The sequence below is a fragment of the Miscanthus floridulus genome, chromosome 6 (genome assembly GCF_019320115.1).
Source record: "Miscanthus floridulus cultivar M001 chromosome 6, ASM1932011v1, whole genome shotgun sequence".
NCBI lineage: Eukaryota > Viridiplantae > Streptophyta > Magnoliopsida > Poales > Poaceae > Miscanthus > Miscanthus floridulus.
Window position 1 is genome coordinate 111853931 of NC_089585.1, and position 12847 is coordinate 111866777.

General features: G+C 42.5%; 1 protein-coding gene across 2 annotated transcripts; it reads left to right on the plus strand.

Annotated features, from left to right (window-relative positions):
• The first annotated feature begins 372 nt into the window (after positions 1–372).
• LOC136459073 (protein tesmin/TSO1-like CXC 5) lies at positions 373–3671 on the plus strand. 2 transcript variants are annotated; one of them, XM_066458976.1, is made up of 5 exons: positions 373–543; positions 814–908; positions 1476–1570; positions 2122–2628; positions 3188–3671. In XM_066458976.1, the coding sequence occupies exons 1-5, from the start codon at positions 520–522 to the stop codon at positions 3364–3366; spliced, it is 900 nt and encodes a 299-aa protein (XP_066315073.1). In that variant the 5' UTR covers positions 373–519; the 3' UTR covers positions 3367–3671. The 2 variants fall into 2 exon arrangements, with proteins under 2 accessions (XP_066315073.1, XP_066315074.1); XM_066458977.1 differs by having other exon boundaries at positions 2146–2628.
• The last annotated feature ends 9176 nt before the right edge of the window (positions 3672–12847 follow it).

A 12847-nucleotide genomic window follows, 5' to 3' on the forward strand; every position in this document is an offset into this window, starting at 1 on the left:
CCCATGGGTGTATCAAAACTAGCACTTATATAACTGAAAAATAATTCATGGTGAGGAGGTTTCTTTAATATTTTACAAAGGGTTTGAAATCTTTTGACGGAGCCACGCCTAAATAGCCTTGTCTCTAATGCCCAGAATGCATTCATCGAGAGAAGATGCTGTTAGTTTCATTTCATTCATATTCATCATATCGGGATACATCATAATAGGAATACATGTTTATGATTCACAGTATATACACAAATCCTAATACATGAACTACAGAGACATAAAAGGGAGAAAAAGGGATAGGTGGAGTGCTCCAAAAATTGTAGATGCATGCACTGTAAAAACTCTGAAGGAAATGAAGACACGGAAAGTTCAATTCATAGGGACCATGCATCTGACAGAAATCACATTCAACAAGCAGCTAATGTAGCATTCAATGGTACTGTTGGATCATCAGGATATATCTGTTCTCTGAGTAGAAAAAGATCCCATGAAGATGCCCTAGGTGTTAGGATAAATTCTGAAGGAAGCATGCCAAAGACACAATATCAACAGGTGTGTTCTCTTACTTCCAAACTATTTGATCAGCACCAAATACACTGCATGCATGATGCATGAATTCTGAGATGCAAAAGGAATTTAACCAAATACTGAGTTAACAAGATAATTTCTTCTTGTTATTGGCATCACTATTCCTTGGATGCTTCTGCTGCAGGACACTAGCAGTTCCATTCTTTTCATTATCTTTGTTTCTACGATATATTTTTTGACAAATGCTTATTTACTTGTCTAACTGTTATTTTTGTGACTGTTCTTGTGTGCTAGGGTAACCATGCAGATGTTTCACTGCTTGCACCCTGTTCCACAGGATTTGATAGACACAATGCTGCCAATTCTAAATCAAATAACCCAATCTACAGGTAGGTTGAAATGTATTTAGCTTTTTTTTAAATAATGCAAGAGTTGATCAAAATAAGCTGATGTCCTGTTAAGGACATGGAATTACTTAAGTGCCCAGCCAACCAACACAAAAGGTGCTCTAGGTCCTTTGGTCTACTTCATAAAGGGAGAAAAAACTCGTCTGATCTGGTGCCATCCTGGAGGGCACTACCCCTCAGAGCAACTCCAAGAGCTTCTTTATATCCTTCCTTATTGATAGGAATAGAGATTTTGGTGAAAAAAGTGCCCTCCAACAGCTTCTTTAATTAGATCTCCAAATGTTGCCATTCTCTATTCCAGATTTCTCGCTAGCCAAAGATGAAGAGCGTTGGCTCTCTAGAGTGCGCACAAGATATAGAGATATAGAGAAGCTGTTGGAGGGTGGAAAGACTTACAATCTAACATAATGTATATCTATACATAGGACAAGTTATGTATCTAGAAAAGTCAAAACGACTTACAATTTGGAACAGAGGGAGTAACAAACAATTTTGTTCTCCTCTCTGTTTACTCTATGTACCTTCTGATGAGATGTAATGTTTTATCAGGTCTCCACTAGCAAACACCATCCACCTCAGGGAGGTCCATGATTTAGTCAAGCAATTGGTGATGGTTTGCAGAATGGCTGCAGCAACAGTAGCTGGTATAGAGTCTGTCCGTTATTCCTTCTTTTTTATGAACATTTAAGGAACCCAAGATTTGCATAAGCATCAGTTCTAGGTGAAGTACTACAGATCAGTGAAAGAGTTTTGTGCATTGGCAATAAGAAAGGCATGAAACATAGAAGGCACTAAGCCACTAACCCAGTCGTACACACCTGTCCCTTTTTTCAAATCCAAGTTATTCAAATTTCTTTACTAGCAGCATTTTCAGATTGTTTGTTAGTTCCTTAGCTTTCCCACCATATTTATTTCCAGTCTTGAGACTTCACGTATGTTAACTAGAAGTGCAGAGCCAGTCTGGACCAAAGCTTTGAGCGTTATATGCTCCGCAAAAGAGAGAATAAAGTAATAATATTGGTAAATATCATAGTGTCATAATTTAAGATCAACATGAGAACATATGGCATCTTATGTTATTCTTTGACCTCACAATTATGTGTTCAAGATGTATATTGTATACAAGTGACATCAATTAATTGTCATAACCCTAGATATGTTTTTAACATTTTTTTTCCGTTGCTTGTATTTACAGATAATGAAATTGATTTGATTGCAGAAGAGAAGGGATTCCAGTCAAATAACGGGTTAAACAATGGTAACTGCAAACAGCAGGACTTCAAAGAAGCCTCCTCAACGGACATCCTTAGCAAAGGATTTAGTCATCAACCGAACATCAATGAAATGGGCTCCCATTGGTCTGAAACTTCGAATGTTTCTAGGCCTGCATCTCCAACAACACAAGCACTAATGTGTGATGAACAAAATACCACATTTGGAAATGAGCCTGCATCTCCAACAACACAAGCACTAATGTGTGAAGAACAGAATACCACATTTGGAAATGAGCCTGCATCTCCAACAACACAAGCACTACTGTGTGAAGAACAGAATACTACATTTGGAAATGATTATAGAAGTTCATTTCCTTTGGTTTCGCGTGATCAAGATATTTCTGAGATAAATGCTGCGCAAGAAAACCTAGTATTGACTGGGCTACGACAGTATCTCTGTGAAATTATCAAACGTGGAAGAACAAATGGTGAGTCTCTTATTGCTGTGGCCTTCATAAAATGTGTCATTCAGTTTTTTACATGTGGATGCAATGCTACTGTGGGACATTTAAGCCAGCAAAATCTGACCATTTAAGATTCATCAAATCTGAAAGAATATCTCATCTGGAAACAGGAGCTAGACTACTTCCCTATATATGAAAATCGACTCTAATTTAGCACTCATTAATCGCAACATTTATTGATGGAATTTGGAAATATTTATGCAAAAGGTTGTTACTTTACCTGGTAACATCAACCGAAGCTATGAGTCCCATGCTTTTCCATATATCCATCTATTGTTTCCTTTCTAATAACCAAGATCCTAGAAACCGGTACTTCTCGCTCAACCATAGACCACCGGTTATTGGATCTAGTCCTCCGCTAAAACTAAGAAATTCTGAATATTTGGACCCATGCAACTATTATATGCTTATCGTTATTATAGAAAATTGAGTAGGTGCAGCTTCTCATACCCACAAATGCATGTCCTTTTAATGATTACATTCAAATGAGCTTTCCTTTTTGACATTAGTGCTTATGTCGCAGAACAATCCTCATTAGAGGCAGCAATGGAATTGGATGCCAGACAGCATCATGGAGCACCACCTGCTTTGTCTGCAGTAGAAGCTGAAGAAAACTTTCCTTCTTCAAGCACTATTGAAACCCCAAGAACTAATCAACAACCTACACCAAATGGTGGATCGAAAGATAGTATTGGAAGCTAAATAAAACTAGGTACAGAATTCGGCCTCTTCATTTCAAGACGCCTGCACTGCAAATGATTTCTGTACATAGATGGGCATTGGGCAAGATAGATAGTATAGTCCTTGTTGCCATATCTGGCAACCGGCCTTGTAGGAACAGGACAACCATTCATGAGTCGTTTTGTAGCAGGCAGAAAAACAGGCCTGCTGCATTTATGTAGTAATTCAATAAATGATAATTCATTGTTTTATGCTCGAGTTGACTGACTCTGGTTTTCTGTAAAGCTGATCCCTATTTGATTACTGAAAATAATCTTCAGTTTCCAGGCTGTGAGTATGTGAATACGTTGCCATGTTATGTGAAGTTGTATTTCTGAAACAGAGAAGCCGTTCCATGCACATAATCTTAATTCTCCGCGGCAAACAAGTAGCAGCAGTTGTATTGTATCCTTTGGTTTTGGCGTACATAGTTGTCCTCCGAAGCTGAAATATTGAAACATTGTAGTTTATTTAACTGCAAAATAAGAAAAAAAAAATCATTCACCGACCGGTTGAGGAACTGTTTCTGTAATTCTAAAGGATGGTTAAATCATGACAGATCGCTTGTGACATGCTGCATCGTTTTCCGTCTTCTCACAAGTTTGTTTGAATCTTATGGTGGAAATTTATATTGTTAAATATTATCATGGAAACTATACAGAATCCAAAATGTTATTGGAATTGGGCCTGTCTCCTTGTCAAGTGCTTGTTTCACCCGTTAGATCTTCATCCAACAGCTGTGGATCGCCAATTCAAAATAGCAGGAGACTGCGAACGAGTAATTCCGAATGTTATTTGTTATGATTGAAGTAATACCAATAGATAGACAAATTAAAGTGAAAGGGGTGGTCACATCCCGGCGAGCAGAAATGACCTACTCCCTTCTTCCCACAAAAAATATTATTCTCGCTTCTTAAGAAGTCAAACATTTTTAACTTTAACCAAATATATATAAAAAAATATTAATATTTATAGTACATAATTAAGATAGGTCGTTGATTTTATTTTCATAATATAAACTTATTTGAAGATATAAATATTTATTAATGTTTTTTAAATCTAAGAAAGTTTGTATAGCGACGTTTTTTATGGGACGGGAGTATTGGAGAAAGCAACGGATCGAATTGACGTCCACCTCATCGATCAGTCCTGTCCTTGTCGCTATCAATCAATTTGATTGGGCCGATACGGTACACTAAAAATCGGCCTTCACCTATGCAACGACAAAGGATGCAGCACAACAACACTGGAATCCACGTTCTAGACTCATCCACAGTCAATTCACACGTGCATTTGTTACTTACTTATGGGTGGGCTTGATCCTCAGGTCCACCTTCCAGTGACAAATGCACTGTAGAGGATTCCAGCCGTTCATGCAACAACACCCCTGGTAAGGATGGCAACGGGGATGTATCCGTCGAGTATCGTCGGAACGTTCTCTTCCCTGCTACGGAGAATTTATCCTGTCCCCGTCCCTGTTAACTGTCTCGGGTATAGATTCTTGTCCATCCCCGTACCCGTCGGGCATCGGTCGGGTAACAGATACCCGGCGGGTACTGCATACCCGATAAATAAGGATACTTGGGGTCGCAGCTTTGCAATCGGAGACGTTTCTTCTTCACCCAACTATAAGTGAGTCTCGGAGATGCTGAGGAGAAGGAGCGAGGAGGAAGCAAAGGTGGTAGAGAGACCGAACTGAGGAAGCGAGAGGCACGAGCGCTCGTGAGCCAGGTGTGCTTGTGCTGCTGGCAGAGATGGTGAGAAAAAATTGAACTAGGGTTCCTAGAGCACACAAACTATATATATGATTGTTCAGATTTAGGCAAAAATACCTATGTTGAGCTTCTTTGGGCCTAATACTCGCATGACAACTTAAATAGTCAGGTTCCCTAACGGGTAACAGGGACGGATAAACAGGGAACGTTCCCGTACCCGCAATACCCGTCGGGAATGGATTCTTGCCCATTTAGATACCCGCAGGTAAAGATATGATTCTATCCCTGTCCCCTAATGAATCAAATACCGGTCGGGTATTAGGTATCGGATCCGTTGCCATCTTTAACCCCTGGTGCGTCACGGGGCTCCAGCTCTACAATATGCTCGTTGACGGCAGGAGCCTCAGCCTCAGCCTCAGCTAAGAGATAAGCCCCATGCTACCTCCTTCGCCTGCCTTCCGTGGCTAGCGTACCTCCCTGGACCTCAATGGAGTCCGCCGGGAGCACGACGGGGCCATCAGGCAGAGGAAACAAGTCGAAAAGCAATGGCGGCGAAGGGGAAAAGCTGGCGTGGTTTACTGGCGGGGTGCAGGGCGTTCACGGGCGGGTTGCGCATGGTGATGAGCGTCACGCCGTCTGAGCCCACCTCCATTGTCACACGCATCATCGTCCCCGCCGCCATGGCCCGGCCGTCCTGACTCCTGGTTGTTCTTATTCGCTGGATCACGGTATACCTGGTTGGTGCCACACTGATAGCACTGGTACCTGGTTGGTGCAAGCGATTAACACGAGAAGACGACGCACTGATAGCGGCATACAGAGTGATAAGGTACAACTAATGCATGCCACTCTGTTCACAGAAACTGATCCTCGGTTTCATCTTTGATATTGAAAGGGGATGCTTGACTATTATGTAGTGATTATACCGTGTAGCTAGCAGGTGCATGCCGCTAACAATGCAAACATTTTTTTTTAGAGTTCAAGGAGACGGCCCGGCCTTTCAATTAGGCGTCCCCAACAAGGCTCAAGTAGCTAGCTACTTGACTACATGGATGGAGAGAGAATGCGAAAACTTCAGTCGAAAACTTCAGTCACCAGCGACCAACTCCTAGCCTAGCTCGCACATTCCCCCATGCGCTCACCATCTCTGACTACATGGCCAACACTCCGTCTGCCTGGATATTTTTTCCTTTTTTATTTCTAATCGGCTGGCGATTTGCAACTGCTCGTTGAGGAAATGAGGACGCCCTTAATATGAAAAGACCAAACATCTGTTACAGCACACAAACTATCCAAAAGTGGTCTTAGCTCCAGCTGGCAGCGGGACATAACCAACTGAGGCCTGGTTTAGTTTCTAAAAATTTTTATTCTAAACTATCAGATCGAATTTTACGGCATATGCATGGAGTATTAAATATAGACGAAAAAAATTAATTGCATAGTTTGGTTGAAAATCACGAGACGAATGTTTTAAGACTAATTAGTCTATGATTAGCCATAAGTGCTACAGTAACTACCATGCGCTAATGATGGATTAATTAGACTTAATAAATTCGTCTCGCAGTTTCCAGGCGAGCTATGTAATTAGTTTTTTTATTAGTATCCAAAAACCCCTTTCGACATTCCCGAAACATCCGATGTGACATCCAAAAATTTTCGTTTCGCGAACTAAACACAGCCTGAGATAACAAACGTGAACAAAAAGGTCTAACACTTGAACCAACAACAACAAACAACGCGTTCGGCTGGTAGGCAGAACAGTAGATTTTGGATTCTTTTCGATGATTAAATAGTATTATGTGAGAGAGAATAAATCGAAACAAGCTGAAACAAGCTGGAAGTAGTATAGCCGAACGCGCTGAAAAACGATCGAGCTAACCGAGCCTATTACATGTCTTTAAGGTCTTCATTCCGCGCCCCCTACCAAGGCCCCGTTCGCGTGCCCTTAAATTCGGCTTGATCCGTTTCTTTTTTTTTATCTAGAACAGTGTTTTTCTTTCACAAATTCCTCCAGAACCATACCATCCGAACAGGACCAACAAGACATTACCGGGGCCCACTTCACAACAGCTTTAGCAGCGTGGACTTCTCCACCCGGGCCGCCAGCATCCACTACTCTGAAAAGCTTTAGGCACCGTCCCTGGGGATATCTAGGAGCCATAACACCATCGTCCCCGCAGACTTGATTTCCCTCAAAAAGACATTCAACAACTCCCTCTTGTCCACACGACACAGAACTGTCCAGTTCCGTAAGACTCCATGAATTCTGTAGAGAAGAACATCCATACTTTTCTAGCCAGTTCTCTAAAAATAAAACTTATTCCTAAGTTTCCAAATGGACCAGAGAACAACGGAGCTAACAATGTTTAAAAGACCATTTCTTTTACTACTTAGCCAAAACTTTCCTATATTAACCATATTTTCACCTACTGAAACTTCTATAATCTCAGAAATTAGAACCCAGCACCGTTTAGCAACAACACAATAAAAAAACAAATGCTGACTAGTTTCTTTTTTAGCACAGAAAAGACAGGTCCCATCTTCTACTTTTTTTTCTCTTAGCTAGGTTATCTCTGGTAAGAACTCTATTATTAATCAGCATCCACAGGAACGTATGGACCCTAGGAGGTATCTTAATGCTCCAAATATAGCAGAAACATGAACCGGTTTGATGTCTCTGAAATCAATAATTTTATAAAGAGACTGTGAAGAATAAGTGCCTTTGGCAGTAAACAGTGGCAGATTCAGAAATGGGTTAGGAGGGGGGGCTAAATTATTGTAGGCTAGAAATTTTAAAACGTACACCTTTTAGAAGGCTAGAAATTTTGCTAAAATTCAATTGCAGAGCTGTTAGGAGGCGCTGAGGCTACATTTCGGCATCGTCGAGTGGGGCTAAAGGCTATTTGCTTGGGCTCTGTAACACCCTCGGTGTTACGCCCTAAACCAACTACTAAGTTATGTCACGAGCATCATGTTTATGTGTTAATGCATGTGATAAAGTGTGTAGATCAATTTCTGTAACTCGAAATGATCAATAAAAATGTTAAACGAAAGTTGATTCAATAGTTCATGCATAACAAGTAGGGTTTAAAACCAATTTTTATTAAGCAAAAATACTACAGAACATGTGTGTGGCACTTAAATAAAGTTTAAAATATGAACTTTGTAGATGATAGTGAAATACTCGCTGTCGAAAAATGATATTACTAGCTAATATTTCCAATAGCTTAGAAATCGCAAATTGAAATCAAATTCAGCTCAAAACTTAGAAAATTTCCAAATTTGTCAATAGCCAGACATTGCTAAGTTTAGTAATTTATTTAGAGAGATTGGGTTAGAGGGTGATGCGGTGTTTTAGCTCGGCTGAGTAGCCTCATATATCAGTTTGATCGTGGTAAAGTCGGTTTCGGTTTAGAGGCAATGGTTTAGTGGTAGTCGATGCTTTAAAATCCATGCACAACACGTTCTCGGGCTAGCCCTCTGGGCTGGGCGCGGTCACTAGGCCACGGGGGCGCGTCGTCGTGGCGTTGGCGCTCTCTGCGTGCGCACGCGCGCTGCCATGCGTGGCCGGCCTGGTCGCCTTGACCCTACCGTGAGGAGCCGCCGTTGTTGTGGCTTGCCCGGCTGAGCGGCGTTGCCCCTACCTCGCGCGCTGTCGCGCCGCTGACCCACCTCGTGCCGTGACGCAGCCGCTGTAGCTGCTGTCGCATCACGTCGCACTCACGCATGCCCGCTGCACCGCGCTGCGTCACTGGCCCGCTTTGATGCCGCGCGCACAAGGCTGTGTCGTCGTCGCATTGCCATTTATGGCACTACGGCGCGCGGGCCATGTCAGTAGCGAGCGCATGGCTGTCGGCTAGCGCTTGGCCGTGGGACGCCCCGGTCGTGCCAATCGCGTTCCGCCAAGAACGCACATGCCGAGCCTCTGGCCGAGTCCCCACCACCTCCCATCCACTCGCTTCTCCCCTGTCCGCCTCTCTGTTGTCGCCGCCGTTGCGCCGCGCCAGAGGGCCTAAACGCGAGAGGACGCCTTCCATTAATTCGCTGTGCCCACCGCTCCGTCCTCACATCCCCTCTCTAGCTGTCCCCATCCAGCTTTGATTACGGCTCGACTGAGCTCCAATTTTGGAGCTTTGATCCTACCACCACGCCATTAAGGCCCAGTTAGTCTCACCATGGCCAGCTCCATCCTCGCCATCTTGCGTCGAATTGACCGCACCACTAGCCCCGCCTAGAACCTCTCTTCGTCGTGTGCACCCAAGTCGCAGCCCTATAGCTGCCTCTATGCCACTAACATGGCTGCGTGGTAGTGGTTCGTCGTCGAGCTCGCCGCGCGCACGTGGCTAGACTTGCTCGAGGCGTCTCCAGCCAGGCCACCGCCACGGGTAGGATCGTGGTGCGCCAATGATGCTTACCCGTCACTTCTATTATCTGTTGCACGCTGTGGCTCACCGGAACATGGTTGCCGCCATTGCAGGTCGCCCATCGCCGGGGAGAGCCCGCTCTGCTTTCACCTTTGTTCGTGCAACCACCGCCCATCGTCACGCGTCGGTCCATAGGTGAGCATCGGTCCCATAGCTAGGTCTTCAAGGGTCCTGGTTGGCCGGCATAACGGGGCCGTACCAGTCCACACCGTGCGGTGAGCGCGGGGGTCGCAGGGACCTCCTCGATGTGAAGACAGCTTCTCTCAGGGTCTTTCGTGCATAAGTGTTGACTGAGTAAATAGGACGAATAGTGGTTGCGAGAATAGTAGGTAGCTTGGGGGCATTTTTGCTAAAATGCTAGCGCGCGCGGGCTCCCCTCCGTGGGCCACCTCCACGCGTGGGCCGCGCCCCATGCGGGCCGTATTGGGCCAGTTTGGTTCGTCTTTTTAGTAAAGAATTTAAAATAGTTTTGTATTTTTATTTAAGAACCAGTTTTATGAAATTAATCTAAAATCATGTAGATGTCCAAAAATTATTAGACAAATTTTGTTAGGTTCCTAAAATTGTGATATATCTGCTAGTATATTTTGTTCACATAGTTTTATAATATTTTTAGGAGTTATCTAATTAATTTAAGATGCTTAATATTGTAAGATATAAACTTGTAGAAATTGTTGTGATAAATTGGTAATAGTGTTGGCTCTCAAATTTTCATAGTAAATTCCTCACATTATTAGGTGCTCACTATAATTTTTGTTGCTCCATAATAATTAGTTTGCTAAGGTAGCTCAATGAACCCAATAAAATGCCAAAGCATCTTGGAATTTTAAAACTAGAACATTTTTCCGAAGACGGCCTTACTTGACGATGTGGATACGTAGACCAGTACGTTACTCATTAAATCTGGCTCATTAGCCTATGGAGTGTAATGATATATTTAAGAGTTACGGTTACCGTTGATTAATTGCGCCTCTGCGTTGTATCCACGCATATCATAATAGGAACAACGATGGATCATAGAGTCGACTGAACTAGCGGAAAGATGATGCCTTGATGATCGTGTCACTATGACAGAATGCTAACTTTTGGTTATATCTTACCCAGACAAGCCCCGATGCATAACCCCTATTATTCCACACTTTATCTTATGCTTGTGCATTAAGTTTTAAGGAGTTGAATAAAAACCACTTGCATATATATATATATATATGTATATATATATATATCCTTATCCTACGAGTTCTACTAGTATGTCAAGATTTTGTAGATTGCTATGCTATAGATCCGATAGAAGTCGAGTAATTACCTGTCACTCGTGAGAGATAGGAAAGATATTATTGTTGTTATTAAATTACTGTCACATTAAATATATATAAATGATAATTAGAGACCGGGCGGAATGGTACTTTGGATCTAGGCTTGGTTAGGCATTCGAGCGAGGCTCAGATTGCACTTGTTCCGCTTGTGTCGATTGAGAACCGTTCGTTGCTATGGATGGTAGTCAGGTCATAGACTTATTATCCTGAGCACATACTTGCTTATGGAAGCGAGAAGGCTCGTTACGCTCTTGTCGCGGGTTCTGGCTCTTTTCGGACCGACTGATTGGAGGCGGGGAAATGTAGAGGTCTAAGCACCATACTGAGATCGGGTCTCAAGTGTGGGGGCTTGGAGTCCAAGTTTGGACGGGGACCTATACCCTGTGACAGGAGTGGAACGGGTTGGTCTTATTTGTTTTTGGGGTACAAACAAGGCATGCGTTTCAGGGTACCCAGCTGGGATACATTGGTTCGTGAATCGCTGTTTCCATAAGACGGTACGACTTGGCTAGCACCGTAGTAAGAATTAGAATATGAAAGATGATAAAAATGGTTCTGATTGCTTACCACCTGCTTGAAAGTAGCATAGGTGCTTACATAGAATGGTTAATTAATGAACTAATGATGACTGCTAATGAAGTTGAATATAAGAACGCATGTTTAGTAATGCTTCCGCAGATGCAATAACACACAAGCCAGATAGCCTTGTATATTCTTAGAGTCTTTTATTTTTCTCCTGTCGGGTAAGTCTTGCTGAGTACAATCGAGTACTCAGGGTTTTATTCTCCTGTTGCAGGTGATCGAAGGATACTTAGAGCTGACTCTTGTGTATGGAAACCTCCTGGTGGGCTCAGAGAGGATTCCTTTCATGCAGCGACCGTAGTGTTTATTTATAACTCTCACGAAAGGTTTTTTATAAGAAAAGATGTAAAAATCTGCTAGCATCTCTTGTATGAAAATGTCAACTACCTTAATGCTCCATCATATCATTAAATTAATCTTACTTCCTCTATAACTCTGCTAACATTGTTATATTCCGCTGTTATAATCAAAATTGAGGTAATATCAAGAAATGACTTAAGAGAATGTTGTAAGCTGTATTCTCTCATTTGTGGTCCTGATAGAAAAATATGGATTTTCAAGTTCTCCCTTGAGGTGTGCTCGATGGAACTATGTAGTTTGTGCCCTCTCTTGGGTACTTAGTGTCTAATGGAAGATAAGTACTCCTGGGAGGCATTAGATTAAGCGGTTCTACCACAGGCTCCTTTTGCACTGCATAGCAGTGCTATTACTAAAGATTTTGGGCTACGCCCTGGGCTGCAGCCCTGGCAGCCTGGGCCCTGAATCCGCCCCTAGCAGTAAACTGCCAAATCATCTCATCCTCTTCATCAGAAAAACTAACAATGCAAACATATGTAATGACGTGCATGATCATCCTTCTCTTGTGTACCCTTATGGATTGGACAGTCAAAGACCTTGTCTGGTGGGGAGATCCATGAGCTTAGTTTAGGTTTTCTTGATTTTACCCTATTGTATGGTAGTCGCTCTTGTAATGGTATAGCCCATACACTAGCAAAGCAAAAAGTCACAGGTGACACCAGGCTAGGAGAGTGGCAATTTGCTCTGGCCTGCATTGTAAACCTGTTGGCTGAAGAGTGTAATTCTCATACTCCCTGATGAATGAATGAAGCTCTGATTCACAAAAAAAGATCATCCTTCTCTTGTGTTTAAGTACATTCACCTGTGTTACTTGTTTGATTTGTTTACACGCGATACGTGATGAAGACCAGAACAAGTCTTTATTATGAAAATTAAATGTGCCCTGAGCTTCCACCTGTAATATATGCTACGATGACTTCAACAATTTTAGTTTCAAATATGATAAGTAAACTGGGGTTTCAGGTATTGTGACCAGATCAACTTCCATAGACGTGTCTATGAAGGAAACTAGAATATGCACCTAGCTAGAGAACTTCAACATGCTTGAGGTATAGTACCCGATCAACTT